The 23101-nt window shown below is 35.3% G+C and overlaps 1 protein-coding gene across 2 annotated transcripts in view; it reads right to left on the bottom strand.

Annotated features, from left to right (window-relative positions):
* The window catches only part of SLC6A15 (solute carrier family 6 member 15), a 48997-nt gene that overhangs the window by 13515 nt on the left and 12381 nt on the right, over positions 1-23101 (bottom strand). For both annotated transcript variants that reach the window (XM_028532657.1, XM_036018612.1), the window contains exons 2-5: positions 13921-14387; positions 9232-9389; positions 8739-8865; positions 6258-6439 (exon numbers count right to left, since the gene is read on the bottom strand). In XM_028532657.1, the coding sequence (XP_028388458.1) occupies positions 6258-6439; positions 8739-8865; positions 9232-9389; positions 13921-14209 (756 nt within the window). In that variant the 5' untranslated portion in view covers positions 14210-14387. The remainder of the gene's footprint in view (positions 1-6257; positions 6440-8738; positions 8866-9231; positions 9390-13920; positions 14388-23101) is intronic.

Here is a 23101-nt window from a genome sequence, read left to right as displayed (position 1 = left end):
CCCTACTGGAATAGAAGCCCTCTCAGGGCAGGAGCCTTTTCTTTCCTGCTCACAACCATATCCCAAACACCTAACACAGCTGTTGGTACACAGGAGTACATTGCAGTAGTATGTATCTGTAGAAGGAAGGGATGGAGAGGACAGGAAGAATGGAGAAACTGTCACAGCAGAGGATGGCTTAGGGCAGGTAAGAGACAATAAATCTAATAATTACTATAGACAAACAAGCTATAAGTCAACATTATAATTTGCACTTCTATAGTGCTATCCACTTTTATTTAATTGCATTTGTTGTTATTTAATTATTTTAAATTATTTTTATTCTAATTAATTGCATTTAATTGCATTTAATTGTACTTCTATTTAAATGCATGTGGAACACCCTAAAAGAAAGTCATTATGAATAAAATACCAACACTTGAAAATTAATATTTAATTAAAATATTTTAATTTTATTATAATAAAGTATAATTTTTCAATCATTTCAAACTTGTTTAATTCCTTGATTACTTCAAGTCACCCACATTGCTTTCATCAGAAAGCCTTTAGATGGAGTACTTTTTATTATTCTTCTTATCTACTTTCAACATCCTTTAAATTTGTCAGTCTACTATGTATCTACTTAAGTAGGCTCAATCTCACTTTAATTAAAATTATTCTTTTTATGGTTCTTCACAAACCTTGAGGCTAGCCAAGAGCAAGAATTCATTTTCTGCAAAACAGCTTAATCTTTTTTTAAAAAACACAACTGAAATCTGCTACCTTATAAATGCCTCATTTCAACTAATTCCACTCACTTGACACTTCCTTTAATTTTGTTTGTCCACACAAATCATACCCTTAGAATGTCCTCTCACACATGTCCCATAACCAACTCATCAACCGATCCTATTGTTCTTCCACAGAAATCTCACATATGTTCCTTCATTTCCATCCTCAATGATTTGCCACTATTACAATAGCTTTCTGATCTCATCTCCAGATTATCCATGCCAGCTCCCCCTTCATCCCTGAAATCCATCATCCACACTACTACCAGAATGATCTATTTAAACTAAAGATATGATGGTGTCAATGAACTGCTAAAGATCCTCAAGTGTTCTACACTTTTGGTTAAGTAACAGGTTATTGGTGCCCAGTAGACACGCCAATATCTGAAGTCACCCTACAAGTTTCATCTCCCAATGACAGCACAAGTTATATGTAAGTCGTAACAGGGGACTCAGCCATCTCTGGGCTTTCTACATGCTGTTGCCCACACACCCAGTGTCTTCTCTGAACTTTCTGGTAAGCTCCTTTTCAAACGCATACTCCAGCCCAGCGATTTTCAACCAGTGTGTCAAAAAATTTTAAATATGCAGTGTCTGACTATTTAGTGAGGGACACTGACCTCTTTTCCCTTGGATTGTCAAATTAAAAAAAAAAAAGACAACAGCCAACACAATAAGCTGTCCAACATGAATGAATCAAAATTGTACCCATTTTTTGTCAGATTGGCAAAAAAGATATTTTTAGTATATCACAGAATTTTAGTAATTAGTGTATGTGTGCCATGCGATGAAAAAGGTTAAAAATTGATGCTCTAGCCCAAAGGTTACCTCCTCTATGAAAACTCCTCCCACGTCCATGTTAATTGCAGTGACTACCTCTGCTACCATGCATCGTTCACATGCCTCTATGACTGCACTTCCTCTGCTGTGATTACCGCCTCAGCCACTACATCATAGGTTCCATGAGGACAACACTGTGGTCTATTCACCTCTGCATATCTACTACTTCCTGACAGATAGTAGACACTCAAAAATATTGTATAGAATTTATAGAAAGTTAAGTTTTCCTTTCTGCATACATTCACTTAACAATAAACTCATCCTTTTTGTGCAGTATTTTTAAAATTATGTACCAATTATATTATCAGAGTCATTTATTAGTTCAACAAGTATTTGAGTTCTTAAAGACTCTGATCTGAATTCAATGAAGACTTTAGCATAGCTTCCTAAAAAGGAAAAAGAAAATTGTATATTTAATGTAACATGGAGAAACATAACAGCCAAAATTTTAAATACTTAAGTAGTATTAAGTGGGTCACATCCTTATTCTTTTGTGAGCAGTTAAAAAAATCAAAAAAGTTAAGTACTAAATTTTCCAAGACATGGAGACAACCAGTGTCCTTTCCTAGATGAATGGATAAAGAAGATGTGGTCCATATATACTATGGAGTATTACTCAGCCATAAAAAATGATGAAATACTGCCATTTGCAACAACATGGATGGACCTTAAGAATATGGTAAGTGAAATAAGTCAGTCAGAAAATGCTAAGAACCATGTGACTTCACTCATATGTGGGATATAAATCTGAAACTCATAGACACAGACAACACTACGGTGGTACTCACCAGAGGGAAAGGGGCTGGGGGAGTAATAAAGGGTAAAGGGGGCCAAGTATATGGTGACAGAAGATGATTTGCTTTTTGGTGGGCACACAGTAAAATGTACAGATCATGTATCATAGAAAGGTATACTTAAAACCTATATGACCCTGTGAACCAATGTCACCCCAATGTTTAATAAAAAATAAATAAAATGAAACAAGTGCCCCCCAAAATATTCTGAGATTTAAAATGAATCTTAAGTCAGCTCTTTACAGAGGCGAATATATTTTTTACCTCAAATTCTTTATATTTAATTATATGGGTTTAATCTCATACCAAAATAGTTATAGAATGCTTGTTAAAATGGTTAATCTACCTGACTATATGTAAAATGCCATAATTTCTCCTTACCACACTTTATTTTATGCATTGCTAAATAAAATTATTTTACAGCTTTGCTTATTGTCTTCTTCTGCCACGAGAATTGACATTCCATGAGTGGAGGCATTCTTGCCTGCTTTGTTCATTGCTGCATCTCCAGAACAAGGTCAGTGCCTGGCACACAGTAGGTACTCAATTTAATATGTGTGTTAAATAAGTTGATGAATGACTACATTGTTCAGAAAATACACACTTTGAAGAACTGGGAAATAAAACAATGAAATATGTTTCTCTGGCTAACTTTAAGACCCTCTGGGCTGTGACAATCAAAATGCCTTTCAGTAAGAGATTATCAACCAAAACATTGTATACAAATATTTTCATTCTACTCAATCATTGAAGAACATAAAGCATATAAAATCATTCTGTTGGGTTTTTCCTTAAAATTATAATGCTTATTCTAAACATACTTTCATAAAGTTACTCTCTTTGAGGACTTAATAGTCTAGTTCTAGCTCCATTATTTATCAGTTGTTTAATTCTGAACAATTATTTCTTCTCTCTAAGCGTGTTAACAATGCAGGAAAATGAAGATAAAACCATGCAAATCACCTGGCTGACAGAAAGATTTAAACCAGCTAGTACATACAAAGTCCTTAGCATAGGAGTAGGGACAATGGCAAAGCAGTACTAGCAGAAAAACATTACCTTAGAGTTAGAAGAAACTTAAGAGCTCCTCATTTGCATCCCTCATCTTGGGGCAGGCATCCCCTTAACAGAGGCTGTGACAAAGGGCCATGCAGCCTCTGTGTGCTCACCTCCAATAATGCTGAGCTCACTCACTCACACTGAGAGGTCAGGTTTCACCTGTTACCAGACTTGCTTCCTAAAACACCTTTCCCTCTTTAAAGAGTTACCAACACTCCACCACTCTCTGTAATCCCCAACTATTTGACCATAGTTCTGTTCTCTTTAGCCACATAGAGTAAGCCTTCTTTTTATTCAACTGTTTGAAGATGGTGATCACGGTGATGAGATTTCTTTTCTCCAAAATAAAGGGGGAAATAAAGATTTCAGTAAAATCCAGTTTTGAAATCAGGGTTCAGCTGAGGTGTGCCTCCCGGTCAAAGGAGACTGACACTCTCACACTCCTGTGTTAACGCACGAAGTTCCCAAATCGAGTTGTGCATGTGCCCGTGTGTTTGCAAAGCATAACACAAGTTGACTCATATTCTCCTTTAAATGCTAAACTCTCCAAAGAGCTTTTTCATACACTACCATCTTACTTTAAATCATATTCTCTATACTGTGCTTGTGTGATTACCTTTTTTGGAGGTGTTTTGGTTTTGGCAAACACAGGGCTTTATATTTATTCCTAATTAACATTTTATTATTGTATTGAACACATTGTTTCAGATTGAGGAATTATGACAATTTAGATTTTCATATCTTTGCTCATATTAGTTGCCACTTTCTCCTCATCGGTGCCTACTGAACCCTTTCTTCAATGCTGCCTAAAAGCCACTGAAACTTCTCACTGAAGTAACAAATTGTATATAGCATATAAGCTATATTACATTCTTATATCGTTATATGACATAAAAAAACTGCAAAATTCTGTGACAAGAAAAGGATGAATACTCCTTTAAATAATGATAAGACACATTAAGATTAAGAAGAAACAAAGTATGGCAATAAGATGAGCACAGAGATTGTTGGACTCCTCTGGCTGACCACACATTTCCCTTACTACCAAATGGCATTACCTTAGGAAGCATGTAAATGTGATTAGATGTGACTTAAGAATATATTCCTTTATTTTTAATATGACATAATGTGTCTCAGAATGTTAGAAGACCAAATTGAATCAATTAATTGAACTTATTTGAGCATGCAAAAACATTAACATTCAGAAAAGACTAAAAGATATTCAGATGTGTTATCTACCATATTCATTTCTTCAAAGGAAAAACACTGTCAAAGTTCCAGCAGGAAGGAAATGTAGAATCAGCTGTGATTTACAAGTTAAAAAAGTCATCAAACATTTTTCATTGAAGATTATACTTCAACTGAAGATGATACAAGAAGCAAAGATGAATTACAAAGACTTCTGACATAAAAGAGTTAACTATATGGTGAGAAAAATATGACAGTGAGAGACATTATAGTGTTGCAATTAAGTAACATAGGCTCTAGCTGCAGACCAGGGTGCCAAACTCATTTTCACCAGGGGTCACATCAGCCTCATGTTTATCTTCAAAGGGCCGAAGGTAATTTTAGGACTGTATAAATGTAACTATTCCTTAACTAGGGGCAAGGAGCTCAGCGCTGCTGCCGGGTAGAAACAAGGTGCCAGCTGGATAAAACAAAGTGGAGGGTGGGATTCAGCCCGCCAGCCTTGTGTTTGCCACCTGTGATGTAGACAGAGTTGATTTTGACTCCAGGTACTAGCAATTACTTACTAGCCATGACACTCTGAGCAAGTTACCTGTTTTATTTCTGTAAAGCAGGCCTGGAAGTAGTAATTACTTCTCAGAGTTTTCTTTAGAATTAAATAGGATAAGGTAAATAAAGTACCTATCAGTGCCTACAGAAAATAAAAATTCAGTAAATACTGACATCTGTTATTGTTCTTGCTCTGATCATTGCCAGAGTCATTTCACCATCACCCTTTATTACTACCACTATTTCCTCCATTTCTATCAGTATATGATGGTGAGTGGTGATGTATTAGCCTGTAAAAATATAAAATCAGATCTATGCTTTGGAAAGAAAAAATAGTAGAGATGGATTAAAGGCAGAGAGAAGAACCAATAATAAATTCTTGCTATGACCTAGCCAAGAGATATAAGGGCATTAAAGCAATGACAGTAATAATGAAAAAAATATAATATGAAAGAAAAAGAGTGATTAGCAATTACCTTCCTAACTCACTCTTTAAAAAACATAAATCAAGGTTTCTAAAATTAACTGAATGTGTTTTCCAACCATGGCTGTTAAAAGCTTCCATTTGCTGGGGCAGGTGTGCCCTTTACTCTTTTACATTTACTCTGAGTTCCTTGTGGAGATCATTGCAACCAACTAATGGTACTCAGATCTTTAAGAAACACTTCACATTAAAGACCCTATTAAAATCGTTTATGCAACTACTCCTTGGGAAAACTATGGGACAGAAGAATAAATGATACAAGACAAAAATAATGAACACTTCTTCATTTTACCACTGTCCCCAATTTCCCTGTTTGGAAATGACTGGTAATTGGAGAACTAAAATATTAGGGTAAACTGAAAAAAAAAAAAAGCAAAAGAAAATAGGTACTGACAAAACATGTCAAAAACCATGATGAAATAAGAAGAGTTTATAAATTACTTGAGACTTCACTACAAAACACTTATATCTTTATTTTTTGTCCTTTCCTTAGTGTAAACACCTAGAATGAAGTGCTACTTGCACTTTGCCCACAGAGATTACAGAATCAGGAGGGGCTCTTAACATACTAACTTTTCCAGAAGATTGAATGCCTTTGATCATAGCCAGGCAAACCATGACCCAGGAAGCCAGCAAGCAAATGGTCATCTTCCAGTTTAAGCCCCCACTTTCAGAGATGGAACTGGAAATATTCAGTGCTTCTCTGTACCAGTAATAGGTGGTGGCAGAACTTTTTTCACATTCTGGCTCCACAACTGCAGAAAGGAAGGTAATAATAATTTCAGACTATAAAGAACAATAAGACAATTTTTTCCCAGTAAGCCTGTAAATCAGTTCTTGACATTTCCTAGAAAAGTATTACTATTCTACAGAAGCATTTAAATTCACAATAAAAACTCAACTGCAAAATGTGAAATATCAGTACACATATATCCTCTTCAATATTTCTGATTACACATTTATGAATATGAATATGTGACTTTTTAATCAAAGTAGTTAAAACATATCAAATTTATAGTCCCTTCTACTTCCAGAATTATTTTCTGGAAGCAGAGCTGTCAAATGTGCTTGCGGCTGCCTATATGCAACTTTTGCAATGAGCTAATCCAAAATGACATGTGCTATAATACAAAATACAAGGGGAGTTTGGGAGACTTAGTATGAGAAAAATAATGCAAATTACTATATTAATAAAATTTAAATTAATTTTATGTTGAAATGTTAACATTTTGGATATATAGAATTAAATGAAATATTTCACTTATTTCTTTTTTACTTTTTAATAATGTGCTTACTAGAAAATTTTAGACTACACATGTGAATTGCATTCTCTATTTACTGGACCTCACTATAGGGAAATGTTCTTTATTTATACACTAGAATATAAAAATAAATGATAGAAAAACCATGAAAGAACCAAAGACATAACAGCAATTTCTTCAATCTAAAATCATTTTTACCCTTTGATTTAATAAAAAATGTAAGGCATCAAGAAAAGTGTACACTTGCTAGAGGAACAGGGAAGGGCAGGGATCCTCAGAGTCAGGGTCCTCTGGGATAGGATGTCATCCACTCATGTGCTGAGTGCAAACTGAAGAACAACCTCATCAGAAAGCACCAGGGTGTTTGAATTATACCTAGACGAGGGGCTGGCAAACCCTGGTCTGCAGGTCAAATCCAGCCCCCCCCCATGTTTGTAAAGTTTTATCATAACAGGGTTGCCCACTTATGTGCGTATTATCTATGGTGGCTGTTCTCTACAGCTTTTGGCAGAGACCATATAGCCTGCCAAGCCAATAAACCAACCGTTCCTGTCTGTTCCTGCCCAGAACTATTCCAGGGTCCCTCCTCTTTCTCTCCTTCACCGCCTCATGTCTTCACTGCCCTGATTTCTTTCCTCCAATGTTGGCAACCAAGTGATGTGACAGAGGTGTCAGTAATGCCCTGGTGATAATCATATTGAAAAATACAAATGTATCAAACCAACACATTGTACACCTTAGACTTACATGGTGTTATATGTCAATTATATTTCAAAGAATAAGTGGGACTGCATAAAATATATGGGAAAGTATACTATGCCTGTTTCTTAGGTTTTATTTCAGTTTTAGTACCTTCCATTGTGCTAATCAAAACAGAATAAACTCAGAAAATGATCAATGATGGCCAATAGTAAGTATGGAATCCTTCCTGTTTTTAAATTCTCTTTCAAAAGTATGAGAACTCTGGTAGAAGAAAACAAAAAGACATTTTAAAAGTTTTTTTTACCATACTTTTTTAAAAAGATTTTATTTATTTATTTTTAGAGAGGGAAAGGGGGTGGGGAGACAGAGAGAGAGAGAGAGACATCAATGTGCAGTTCCTGGGGGCCATGGCCTGAAACCCAGGTATGTGCCCTGACTGAAAATCGAACCTGCGATGCCTGGCTCGCAGCCCGAGCTCAATCCACTGAGCTATGCCAGCCAGGCAAAAAGACATTTTAAAAGAACTTTATTAGTTCCAGCTTTAGAAGAATTCATTTTTCTTCTCTTTGAAATTTTTCCCTTTCCCAGAAATTAGAGAATAAATCATGCACCTCTGACAAAAAAAAAGAAAAAAAAGTGTACAAAATCAAATACTGTCCAAGTTAACAATCGAAGGCACATTTCACCCTGATATCACGGGGCGCAATGAAATAACTTGAAGAGGGGGATGCAGTTAATAATACTTTGATAGGTTTGCATGGGAATAGATGATTACTAGAATTAGTGGGGTGACCATATTGTACGGCATAGATACGTTGAGTCACTAAATTGTACACCTGAAACTACTATAACTAATATAATATTGTATGCCTTACTTACTGAGTAAGTAACTTAACTGAGAAAAAATAATCTGAGGGCTAATAAACTTAGTTGGTACCAAAGTTCTATCTCTGAGTATGCCAGTCCTAAAAGTGTTGAAAGTTATAATGATTTTGAAAAATTTTTCCACATTATTTTAAAAATCTTAAAATCTCATGTCTTTACCAACTTTACAATCATTAAATATAAAAACATATTATCTATATCTTACAAGTATGTGAAGCATTTTTCACCAAAGGACACTGATCCCAAGGCAGAGGCTGCTGAAAAGACTGAGAAAAATAAAATAAACTCCAGCCAATGATGACATTGTAGTAGAGAGCCACAAAAAAGCACACCTGCAAAATAAAATCATATGATGACATCAGACCTATCATGCCCCCTTCTTTTGAAACAATGAGATATGTATATGAGCTCAATTAGCATTTAAAAAATCCTACTCCTTTTATTTTCATTTAAAACACATTATCTCTTCTAAAAAAATAGGTCTTTTACAGTTCTTAAGAAAATGCATTAACAAGACTGGATTACATTAGTATAGTTTAGCTTGTTCTGTATATTAGTGCAAGCTCCTAAAGTGTTTTCTATAAAGATGATTAAAAAGTTGAGTGGCAATACACACTCAAAAGTTCTATTTACATACAAACTATACAAATACAAACTCTGTAAAAATTACATGGCATATGTCATATCAGGAAACTTACCACGCAACTCGCAAATCCAATACCACCCAGTTTAGGGCTTATGTAATTCCACACACCAATGCTTCCTCTCCGAATTCTTTGACCCACAGAAAGTTCCAGGAAAAAAAGTGGAATACCTATTACCATAAGCAGTATTAAATATGGCAAAAGATATGCACCTACAGAGACAAGAATCAATAAAATAGATTATATTTTCAATAGTCACAGTAGAGAATACACATTCTGATTATCTCATAAAGATGATACTTGAACTTCTACATTGTATAAGAACTTTAAAGAAAATGCAATATCATTACTTTAAACTTTCTAGTATTTGAAACCTCAATTTGACTGCTACGAAGAATCTCTAATAAAAAATAATTGATGAAAGTAAGAATATCAATGAATAGTTTTGGTTTCATTTTATTGAAAGGGCAAACAACTTCATTTTTCATAAAAATAACTGATTCCTTAAAATTAATTAGTTCCTCAAGTAGGTTTCACAAACTCATGGAAATCTTATTCATGCAATGTGTATGAAGTCACTTACTACATTTTATTCAAGCTCATCTAAATCATTCATTGCAAATTAGATAAATTAGAATGAATGAGATTTTATGCTAACAAAACTGACTTTTTCCCTAAATAACCACAGAGGATAAAAAGGGCTGCCTCAACTAAAAACAAATAAAAATAAAATAACCTCTACCATAGACAAATGTCATTGTTCCCATATATACTTCATATAAAAAGTATACTTCAGGAAACAAGTAATTTTTTGTTTTCCAAATTTCTATGATGGGGTAGTGAAACTGACAGAAGTGAAGATATTTCATATCGATTGTAAAATATGTGCCATTATCCTAGTGGTAAAGTTTCCATGCTTAAAAAAATTACAGCTAAATCTCAGATTCATATACATGAGTAGTGGTTTTAAAATACACTAGTTTGATGCCCTGGTCAGGTGGCTCAGTTGGTGGGAGCATCTCCCCATACACCAAAAGGATGCAGGTTCGAGGTGAATACAAGAGGCAACTGATGGATGTTTCTCTCACAGATCTTTCCCTCTCTCCCTGCACCCTTCCTCTTGCTCTAAAATCAATAAACATATCCTTGGGTAAGGATTTCTTTTAAATTTACTAGTTTGACAATATTAATTTTAGATTATAAATTGATAAAGTTAAATGTAAAATCTATACAAATTTCTACATGAGAATATATATACAAATTATTCATTAAATAACCTCTAAGGTCTACATTCAAATTTCTTACTGGAGTTCTGTCCAACTAGATACTGTCAAGTGGGTTATTTAATCAATGGCACTAATTCCTTTTTAAATAAGAGGTCATTTATTGTATTTTCCCATTTTTTAAGTGTTAAGAGATATTGATTGAATAGATTTTAGAAGCTATTCAAATTGTTTGAGCATTCTGCTGAAAAAATTAACACATTTTTGCTCAAATTATTTATCTCAGTATCTATCTATTGCTGAAATAATGGCCATATGTAAGAATTTTCCCTAATACAGGGGTCAGTAGAAAATCTCAACTGTCTTATGACTGACTTTCAGTCTTTTGGACTTGAGTTGATTCTACAAAGGAGTATGTAATGTAAAAGTATGGATGTGTGAGCTGGTGAAACAAAACTACCACATTTCTAATTCTAAAATGATGTGTAACTTTCAGGTACCAACAGCCTTAAAATGTCTCCCAAAGGACTGAAAGTGCATTTCAACAACTGCATTGAATCCTAGAATGTGAATGGGTTTGTGTGTATGTGAATGATTAGGGAAAAAAAGAGAGAATTAATTAACACTGGACTCACTGTGAATCTTTCTCCAGTTATGCATGAGGGGGACCTCCAACAAACAGAATTTACCTATAAAAACTGTGTATTTATTCTTACATGTTTAAAATTCAAAGTACTCTTTGCTTGATGCAATAGAACTATCAAGACATATTTTTCCTACTGCTCAAAACAGTTTTTGAACTCATCAATTTTGATGCCTTTCAGTGTTCTGCCGTTTTTTGTTTCACCTCTTCCACATCAGCAAAACATTTCCTTTTAAGGACTTTTTTCATCCAGGGAAACAAACAAAAAAAGTTGCTGTGGTGAGATGGAATGAATAGAGAGGGTGGGGCACAGGAGTCATGCCATTTTGGGTCAAAAACTGATGAACATTCTACGCGGTGTAGGCAGGTGCACTCATAAATCAATCATCATGAGATGGGCAAACACTTTTGAGTCTTCAAAAAAAAAATGTGCCCTGGCTGGTGTAGCTTAGTGGATTGAGCAAAGGTGCAAGTGCAAAGCAAATGGTCGCTTGTTCAATTCCCAGTCAGGGCACATGCCTGGGTGGCAGGCCAGGTCCCCAGTGGGGGTACCTGAGAGGCAACCACACACTGATGTTTCTCTTCCTCTCTTTCTCCCTCCCTTCCCCTCTCTCTAAAAATAAATAAATAAAATCTTAAATAGTTTACTCATTTCTTCCTTACAACAATCCAATGGGGTACCATTGTTCTCCTTATTTTACAGATGTATGAAGTAAGCCAGAAGAAGTAAGTTAACTTGTAAAGATCACATGACCAGTGTCCAAAAAGAGCCAGGCTTCACAGTCAAATTGACTTCAAATACTGGGCTGGTAGCTTCTATATGGTACCACTTATTAAGCTTAACCATTGTGCTTTAAGTATAATATCTTCAGAAAAATCAACTTTTATTAGGCTTATTACTTTTTACTTCTATTATTCATAAAGTGCCTCAAATGATGAATAAGTAAGAATTAAGTAGCCTGAGGCTCTCTGACTCGGCAGCCAGAAGATACTACTGGAATACCTAGACGGCTCAACACTACTCTGCACACTGAGCACAATCTTTTGTGCTCTAACAACCATCTTGAAAGAATAAAATTCCACTGTTTTTTTTGGTAATATCACTCTCTAGTATTTGTGATTAGAAGAAAGGAAACAATACTAGAAAGGGCATTTGATTACTTTTACATGAAAATTGGAAAGAGCCATTTTTGTTAATTACTACCTATGCAATTCTTTAGAGCTCTCCATCAAGACAAAAATTGCATTAAATGGAAAGCAACCTAACTTTTCAACCAAGGCAGCTTTCTTCCTTAGCATGGGCAGTAAGGCTCATAAGGTGAGAAGTCTGAAAATCAGATTTCACCTTCTGCCAGTCTTGGCAAATGCAATGATTTGTGAGAAACAGAAAGCAGCATACTACATAGCTGCTTGTGCTGATTTTATAAATAATTTATATGGGATATTACTGACTAGAAAAGGAGCTCACGACTTCAGTGGAACGAGGTGCAGCACATCACTGACTTCATGTATTGGTTCACTCATCTCAGGAAGATTTGTCAAACAGGCTAATTTTTTCAAACCTGTTTATTCTGTGCCTGGCTGAATTAGCTAAGCAAGATTTTAAACATATTTTGTCACCATAACACCTTATCTTTTTATCTCTTAGTGGCTAAGAAGAAATTCTATATTGAATGGTTATGTTATTTCACTCAATGTGTAAGTTGCAACTACATCTAAAATAAAACCATATATCTATGACCCATGGACACGAACAACAGTGTAGGGAATGGCTGTGGGAATGGGGGATGGGCTGGAAAGATGGGGACTGAGGGGGAAAAATTGGGACAACTATAACAACATAAACAATAAAAAATAAATAACATAACATAACATAACATCATTTTGTCCAGCCAACACAACTATCACAAACTGGTATCAAATACCAAAATACTTTTTCTATCTGATGGGTACTGAAATGAGGTGTATAGAGTATTTAGTTTTTAGCCACACATTTTAACAGCTTCCATGTATATAAATAATAAAGCTTCAAACCATTCAGTTTGACTTTGGTGTACTATAAAGCTATGTCCTACATGCACAATCTATTCTTTTTTCTTTTGAATGTGTTTTTTCCCCTTGATTTTTAAGAAATGTTTGCTAAATAGCCCTTGGTACTTACATGCAGAAATACAAAAAAATTACAATACCATGTTGATATAGATATGTTGGTTTAAAAACTAAAGATTCTAATTTCTTTAAAGTTTTCTTTAAAATAGAACATTGTCCACAAATACTACAGAAGTAAGAAACAAGTATGTATGATATCTAAGGATGGAGATATCAGATATCTGGTATTATATTAATTACCCAGTTAAATCCCTTCTGCTGGGATCTACAAAATTCTGATCAACATTTGAAGACCATACTCATTCTATATTATATGTAATTTTTGCTTTTATGAATAGTTAAACTACTTAAAATTCAGATATATAAGTAATAGAAAATTCTCTGTTTCCTCAACAATATTGTCTTATTCCAGAAACTTTAGGTTTTTCTCCTAAAAGAATAACTGAGGGGCACAAGGGATGCAATATTTGTGTTATAAAAGTCAGTAATTTAGAGACATTTAGTAGCATCCACAGAAAGAATCTGAGAATATATTACCCGTAAAGCAATCTCAGGGTATTCATAGCAAGCCCTCTGCTCCTATGGAAACCTATTCTGAAAACAGAGTTAAGCCCACTTTCAACAAGAGTCTCCCTTGCTTTATTATGGAATTCATAGTTTATAAAATAATGTGATGTCAGCAACATAAGCAGCTGTTTGAAATAATCAATTAAAATTTACTCAGCAATGTATCACTTTGAAAAAAAAGAAGAAAAACAAAAAACTTACCACCCCCATTCTTCTGACATAGGTATGGGAATCGCCACACATTCCCTAAACCTACAGAAAATCCAACTTGGGCCAGGATGTATTGTAGCTTACTGCTCCAAGCTGGTCTTTCATCTTCGACTTCAGATACTTCTTCAGCATCTATATCCTTCTCATCTTGAACATCAACAATTAGTTCACTCTTCTTAAAAGCATCATCAGCTGAATCTTCATTGGAAAGAAGGTCTTTGACAGATTCAATAACCTCATCATCTAATTCTCTTTTTACCACTTTGCTATTCTTAGGCATTGGAAAGTGTGGGTAATATTATTTTTAAAAGTATCTTAATGGCAAATTTGTTAATTCTTTTTTAAAATAATATAGTTGATATGAAGGAAATATAGAAGAGTGTATCAAATAAATGCTCGATTCAAGGTGTAAAGTCTTATGGATCCTGGATCTGCATCTCCAATATTTTGTAGGTAATCTGTAAAATTTTAAATTGAATAATGATAATATTTAAGGAGGCAAGTATTAAAAATAAAAAGACTTTATTTAATAATTTTTATGATGGAACTTCTTACTACAGGGTATAAAACACAAGCTTGTCAGCCTTGTAGAGCTTACCATTTCCACTAGTGTAAGAACTGTGAAGTACACACGAGCTCCACACACATTGTTTCATCCCACTTCTTCCTTCTTACAAAGCTCCACTTTGAGCCAACATACTCCACTGCACAACGTATACTCTGTTCATTAGTAATTAAAATTTGGTGACTCCTTTTCTTAATTCTTTCTTTGTTCCTTTCTGACCAAAGCACAGCCCTCATTTTATTACCTATGGAATTATATGCATAATTGCATTTCATCCTAATAAATTTGTCTTAATTAGAATTTCTTCTGTTCACGTATCCATCTATTCACTCATTTGATATTAATTGTGACGAGACCTTAAGGAATACAAACATTAATGAAACATACAACCTCTGCTTTGTGTTGCTTACATCTAAGAGAGAAAGGCATATCTCAAATATAATTACACTATATTGCATAATTTAAATGACCTAGCATCATTACAACAAAAAATCAGGAATGTTGGACAAATGTGACATTAGAGGTAGGCAGAAACAGAGTGAGACCACACCAAACACAAGGACAGCATCTGCAGGAAGTGGCAAAAAACAAAATCATGGTATTTGTGTGAACATTCTCTCAAACAACTCAAGAAAAACACTGCCATCAGGCAGTTTGCCTTTCTCTAGTTCGTTTTCTATTGTATGTCATGCCCTTTTCTCTGTTCAGACACCGACTAAGAAAGTGTACAAGGTTTGTCTACAAACCAATCAGACTGTCAATTTTTAAAATTCACTAAACATAGGTGGTTCTCTTTAAAGCGGGATCAGGAGGCTTTAGAAATGATATCCCAAGAGTCTGCCCATCGTTGCTGGAAAAAAATTAATTTATTTGATAGAATTGCTGTTACATTTACATTAGGAGTCATACAAGCAGCCCAGTCACACTTTAATTTATAATCATAATGAATAAGACAGGGTGGTGGGTAGCCCAAAGGAAAAGAAGTTCTCTAACTTGACCATGTAACTTATATTTTCCCTTTAGGTTTAGATGTTTAGTTTTTCTAAAACTAGAATATATACCCTAAAACCAAACATTCACTTACAAGACTTGAAGGGAATTCTGAGAGAATCATTAACAGTATTTTAAATAACAGACACATCTCTAGAATATGAAAAAAACTTCTCATGGTGACTACCTTCAATTGGCCAACAAGTTTTGGTATGGAATTAGTTTTTATGAGATTAGGGATTATACCTGTTTAATTTGCATTATTTCTCCGTATAGCTCAATGAATATTAGTTGACTAAATGAATAAACATAACCATTGAAAGACTGAAGCGAGTTAATCTTCTAAATTAGTTTTGCAGGAAGAAAGCAACCTGACATGTAAAAAATTATGATTTACTAGAGTTGGATTATCGAAAGGTCTACATTTATTATAAATTATCCAAAGATAGGCCATTGGCACAGTAACTTAACTAACATGTGGATAAGAGCATTGGCTTTAATGTGACAAACTTGGAGTTGTGTCCTTCTCTGAGCTGTTACTTGTCTGTTGTATAACATCTAGCAGTTATATCACTCTTAGGCTGTTTCCTCAGTAAATATTAATCTATTATTCCTTTTGGGGTTTTTTTCATACACATAGAAAGCTAAGGAATGTATCAAAGCTTAGAGACATTATTACAGTAAAAACAAACCACTTCATAACAGAAAATTTAAAAGACAGTGTTACTCATGAACCTCCACTAATAATTATCTCAAAATTGTTGTATTTATTCTATGTTTCTAGCCTTGAAGGAAAAAATAAACAAAAAAATCAAAATGAAATATAATACCTTTGTATACTGCTGCATGTTACTGACCTATCTAACAAATAAGAATACCAATTTACACAGAAAAACCTTTGGCAAAGTCTACACTTAAAAATCTTATTAAACTACCCAAAGTTCATATTTTCTATAAAAAATCAACATCTAATGTAAAAATATTTAAATGCAGCTTTATATTACAAATGCCTAAACTACACATAACTAACTATATGTGTGGATTTTATAATGCAATAATACTAGGTGATTTTTATAAAATTGAACATATTAATAGCGATGTTAAATATTTATTTGCATACATTTAGTCTTCCTTTTGTATTATAAGATTTTTAAAAGTAATAATATATTGATGACAAGTAAAATAACTTAACCTCTGTTTTCTCCCTCTGTTTTTCACCATCTCCTACCCCCCCTGCTCTTACCTGCAGTGATTATAGGAAAATATAGGATAGGTGTGCAAGTTACCACTGAAATTTCTACAAAAGCATAGCAAGTCTAGGGGGGTGTGGAATATCTCTTTTCTTTAGCAGATCATAAACTCTGCCTGGCGAATAATTTTATCTTACCAATCCATTAGTGTTCTCAAAGTATGCTTAAACTTGTCTGTCAAATGAACTGAAGGAAGTATGACAGAGTATCACTGTACAATAACTGTAAGAATTTATACTATTACATATTTACTTATCTTTTTCTTACCCCAAGGTCCTATTGAGTCAGAGACATTTCTTTCTTTTTAAATGCTCCAGAGAATGATAGGGTTTTTTAACCCTCACCAGAGGATACGTTTATTTATTTTAGAGACACAAAGGAAGTGAGAGGGAAGGAGGGAGGGAGAAGGAGAGAGAGGCATCAATGTGAAAGAGAAACATCGATGGGTTGCCCCCCATACCTGCCACAACCTAGGTATGTACATTGACTGGGAATCAAACCCACAAACTTTTGATTTACAGGAAGACACTCCAACCAGCTGAGCAACCTGGCCAGGGCAACATTGCTTTCTTATATAGTCACTGCATAGAGCCAAAGTAAAGATAGAAGTTTCTGAATGAATCCATAAACACTTACTATGAGACAACATTCTGTAAACCTAATTAATTTCAAATTTTCAAGACCTGACGTTTTTGAAAAATTAAGATTTTTATGAATGCCTAAAGCTTAGTCCACAAGAGTAGGCCATAAGCATACATTAAAAAGAGAATAAAAATGAGGTTGACTATTGTCAAAATTGTATTACTATTAATACTTCTGGGAATAGAAGAAATGAACCAGTAATATCCAACAAGAAAGTGCAGTAGAGGTGATATAGTAGAGATATTCTCAAAGGTCACACAGGTCATGTAATCAGTATTAAGTAACTGCACAGCCTCTGCTAGGTTACCACAATCCATTCCAGTGACAGACTCAACTGCCAGACAAGTTTTCATTAACTGCCCCTAGGGGTTGCATTAGCCGTTCTCATCATTATAAGGTAAGGGCCTCCTACCTATAATTGAGCAACAGATATTCAAGAATGGTGGTCAACAAAATATTGCCCATGAGTCAAATACAAGATACTATCTGATTTTGTAAATAAAATTTTATTGGAACAAAGCCATGCCTACACATTACATATTTTCTATGGCTCATTTTGTGCTGCAACAGCAGTCACTTTGTATGGACTGTAAAGCCAGAAAATACATAATGACACTACTGAAAAAATTTGACAGCAAATTCCAGAGAATAAATCAGAATTAAAGGTGTGGAGTGCCCCAGCTCACTCCACCTATGCTCCAATTTTATGTCATTAATTTCATTATCATATAGTATGATAAAATAGAATTCTCCCCGTTCAAAGGTGAGTAATTACTAAGAATAAAAGAATTTTACATAGAAACAGAGAGATGAAAGAGTAGTAGTTGAGAGGGGAAGAAACATAACCATACAAATGTAGAATGTTTATCAGGAAGGAAGAAGTGCTTCAGAATTTCAAAGATACTACTTACAAACATAAAAAAAAACCCCTCAGATACTCAACAAATCAAATATAAAATATAAAAGAGTTCCCCTTCAAGAAAAGCTCAAGGAAAACATATAAAAGATTAACAGAGTCCTGGTTGGTGGGTCTCAGTGGATTGACTACTAGCCTACAAACCAAAGGGTCACTGGTTCAATTTCCAGTCAGGACACATTGCTGGGTTGTTGACCAGGTCCCCAGTAGGGGGTGCACGAGAGGCAACCACACATTAATGCTTCTGTCCCTTTCACCCTCCCTATTCCTCTAAAAATAAAAAAAAAAACAATAAAATCTTTATTAAAAAAAGATTAACAAGAAAAAAGTTAGATATATGAATACTGACTAAAAGTAAGAAATGGGAAAATTCATTATCAGAATAAAAGGCATAGCCCTGGCTGGCGTAGCTCAGTGGATTGAGCGTGGGCTGTGAACCAGTGTCACAAGTTCGATTCCCAGTCAGGGTACATGCCTGGGTTGCAGGCCATGACCCCCAGCAACCGCACATTGATGTTTCTCTCTCTCTCTCTCTTTCTCCCTCCTTTCCCTCTCTAAAAATAAATAAATAAATAAAATCTTTTAAAAAAAGAATAAAAGACATATTAGAAAGAAGTAAAACTAGAATAACTACAACCACATTCAGAGAAATGGAGGGAAGGCTTAAGGAAACTTCTCAAAAAGAATAAGAGACAAATATTGTAATATATAGAAAAAGCTACTGAATACTTAGATACAAGAGATTCAACAAACTTAAAATTGGTGTACTCAGGCAAAGAAAACAGAAGTATATAAAACACAAAACACTACATAATAAAATAACAGAGGTTTGACTTAGATTTGTATTTTCAAGTAATAAAACTACTACAGAAGAGTTAATATCGAGAAATTACTGGATAAAAATTCCAAGGGATTTCAAGCAGAAGTACAAAGAGAAAATAAAAAGACTTCTTAGGATATTAGGATATTCAATAACCTCTATTAAAACTAAGAGGGGAAAAAAAACCCAATCTCCAACTTTCATACTCAGTTACTTTGTTTTCCAAATACAAAGGCCACAGGAAAATATTTTTATCCATGACAGATCTGATGAACCCTACAGGACAAGGAGAGGGAGGTGCTATCTGATCATGAACTTTAGTGAACCAAGACAGAAAACAAAGAACTTGGTAACAAAGAAGCCATGTTAGAGAATAAAAGTAAACATTAATTTAAAGAAGAAAATAAGCTTAGATATTGTAAAATCTTAGATATTGTGTTGAGAGAAAAATATATAAATTAAAACAAAAATAACATAGCAAAATCAGAAATTGAAATGGGATAGAAAGAAATAAAGTATGAAAATGTTCTCTTCTTGCATAGTAGGAAGAACTTTAGGATACTATTCTAAATATAAAACTCATAGTCTAAAACAGGAAAAGAACCTCAACCTCTTCATGTTTTCATGTAATCCTTCTTAATTTTATTTTTTTAAATACATGTTATTGGTTATGCTATTATAGTTGTCCTATTTCCCTCCCTTTATTCCTCTCTGCCCTGCACAGCCCCTTCCATCCACATCCCCCCCCTTTAGTTCATGTCCATGGGTCATACATATAAGTTCTTTGGCTTCTACATTCCCTATACCATTCCTAACCTGCCTATTTTCTACCTACCATTTATGCTACTCATTCTCTGTACCTTTCCCCACTCTCCCCTTCCCAGTCCCCCACTGATAACCTTCCACGTGATCTCCATTTCTGTGATTCTGTTACTGTTCTAGTTGTTTGCTTAGTTTGCTTTTGTTGTTTTTAGATTCGGTTGTTAATAGCTGTGAGTTTGTTGTCATTTTAATGTTCATATCATTAATCTTCTTTTTCTTAGATAAGTCCTTTAACATTTCATATAATAAGGGCTTGGTGATGATGAACTCCTTTAACTTGACCTTATCTGGGAAGCACTTTATCTGTCCTTCCATTCATTCTAAATGGATTTGCTAGATAGAGCAATCTTGGCTGTAGGTCCTTGCCTTTCCTGACTTGGGATACTTCTTTCTAGCCTCTTCTTGCCTGTAAGGTTTCTTTTGAGAAATCAGCTGACAGTCTGATGGGAACTCCTTTGTGGGTAACTGTCTTCTCTTCTCTTGCTACTTCTAAGATTCTCTCTTTACTTTTAATCTTGGATAATGTAATTATGATGTGCCTTGGTGTGTTCCTCCTTGGGCCCAACTTCTTTGGGACTCTCTGAGCTTCCTGGACTCCCTAAAGATCTATTTCCTTTGCCAGATTCGGGGAGTTCTCCCTCATTATTTTTGCAAATAAGTTTTCAATTTCTTGGTCTTCCTCTTCTCCTTCTGGCACCCCTATGATTTAGATGCTGGAACGTTTAAAGATGTCCTGGAGGTTCCTGAGCCTCTCCTCATTTTTTTGAATTCTTGTTTCTTCCTTCTGTTCTGGTTGAATGTTTATCTCTTCCTTCTCCTCCAAACCCTTGATTGAGTCCTGTTTTCCTTCCTATCACTGTTGGTTCCCTATAGATTTTTGTTTATTTCACATAATGCAAACTTCATTGCTGCATGGGTCTTTTTTATGCTGTTGAAGTAGCCAGAGAGTTCCTGGAGCATCCTCATTATCAGTGTTTTGAACTGTGTATCTGATAGGTTGGCTATCTCTTCATCACTTAGTTGTATTTTTTCTGGAGCTTTGATCTGTTCTTTCATTTGGGCCGGTTTTTTTTTGGTCTCAGAGTGCCTGTTACATAGTAAGGGGTGGAGCCTTAGGTGTTCACCAGGGTGGGGCAACCCAAACGCTGTGATACTCTATGTGGGAGAGGAGTTTGAGCGGGAACCTTACTGCTTGCTCTGCTCTCTGTCAGATTTCAGTCCCTTCCTCTGCTACCAACATGCAAGTTGGGCCCTTCTGGTGCTGATTCCTGTGTGGGTGGTTTGTGTACATTCTAGGACCCTGTGGGTCTCTCCAATGAACTCTACTGTGAGGCTAGGAGTTTCTCCGGCTGCCACCTCAACCCCCACCAATGTTTTCAGTCAGAGGCTTTGAGTCTTTATTTCCCCGAGCTGGGGCCCTGGGTTGTGTGGTCTGTCTCGCTCCCCAGTTGTTCCTCCAGGTTTATCAGCATGCAGATGTGGGACCCCAAGTCCACCAGCAATCACCTTGCCGCGAGTCTTCTCCACCTGACAGTCTGATTCTGCCCCTCCTACTGGTCTGGATGAATGTGTCTACTTGAACCTCTTGGTTGTCGAACTTTCATACAGTTCGATTTTGTCAGTTCTGGTTGTTTTTTTGTTTTTAAATTTGTTATAGCCCTTTTGGTTGTGAGAGGAGGCACAGTATGTCTACCTACACCTCCATCTTGACCAGAAGCTTCTTATTTAGTTTTAGTGGGACCTTGTAGGAATTAATATTTCTTATTCTGAGGAGATATATAATGGTGCCAAACATTTATATCTAGGTTCTAGAAACAGACTGAGTTCAAACCCTAGCTCTTTAACTTAATGGTTTTCATGTCTTTGGTTAAGTTATTTAACTGTGCTTCAATTTCTTCATTTATAAAATAAGAAAAAAATAATATGTTTATCAAATAATAAAGTATTTTGATAAATGCCAGCACATCTGAAGGACTCCAAATGTTTTCTTTTATTACTATGATTAGCATCCCTCTTACTGTTGTGTTATATTACAACTGGTTTGGAACATGTTATATCAAGGATAATGTAAGTCCACAGCCAATGCTACATGGTTTAGTTGTTTCTACACTACCCTTTTGATATAGTACAAGTTTTCTATCACTGCATAACAAGTTACCTTAAAACTTAGTAGCTTAGCATAAAAAAATTATTTGTTCATAATTCTGTAGGTTAACAAATTGAGCTAGACTTAGAGAATCAGGTGTTTTGCTGGTCTTGACGTGGGTCACTTCTGCACTTTAATCATTTGTCAGTTTAAGTGAGGGAGGATGGTCTAAGATGTTGTCACTCACATTCTGGCCAGAGGCAGGCTTTCAGAGAGCACTTTGGTTCTCCCACGTGGATTTTCTCCAAAGTGCTAGCTCCAGCTTGTTCACATTGTATCTTATATGTCCAACTCAAGCCAAAAGAAGTAAGCCCAACATGCTAGTAAAGCCTGTGTGTCATATTTCCTAATGTCTCTCTGGCCAAAGCAAGTCACACCACTATGGCCATGCTGATTCAAGAGTGGATAAACTCCACTTCTCAATGGAAGAAGCCACAAAGTCAAATTGCAGAGTATGAGTAAAAGGAAGAAAAAATTACTGCTTCTGTATCTGTTAGATGTCTGCTCCCTGGAGTAGGAATCTCAAGGAGAGAAACGATAAGTGTGGCATCTCATTCAATTCCCACGTCATTATACCAAGGCTGTAACTATTGTAATCGTAGATCCTGGCTCATAGTTTTCAGAATTGTCTTCATTATTGCCCTTTTCTATCTCATTGCCAAGCACCCTGCTGTTTCTTTGAGCCACTATGAACTTGCATTTATACATATGGCAATCTATATTTTGCCTCTTAGCCAGCATCAGCTCCTACAACTTGCTAATGAAGAGTTCTATGCCCTGGCTGTGTGGCTCAGTAGATTGAGGGCAGGCCCGTGAACCAAAGCGTCGCCAGTTCGAGTCCCAGTCAGGGCACATGTCTAGGTTGAGGGCCAGGTCCCAAGTGGGATGCACAAAAGGCAACCACACAGTGATGTTTCTCTCCCTTTCTTTCTCCCTCCCTTCCTCTCTCTAAAAATAAACAAAATCTTTTTGAAAAGAGTTTTAAACAATACATCTATTTAAATGTACAACAACTGGTGTC

Source organism: Phyllostomus discolor, chromosome 2, assembly GCF_004126475.2.
Source record: "Phyllostomus discolor isolate MPI-MPIP mPhyDis1 chromosome 2, mPhyDis1.pri.v3, whole genome shotgun sequence".
Classification (NCBI taxonomy): Eukaryota; Metazoa; Chordata; class Mammalia; order Chiroptera; family Phyllostomidae; genus Phyllostomus; species Phyllostomus discolor.
The sequence above is the reverse complement of the archived record's forward strand: the minus strand, read 5'-3'. Positions and strand labels throughout refer to the sequence as shown.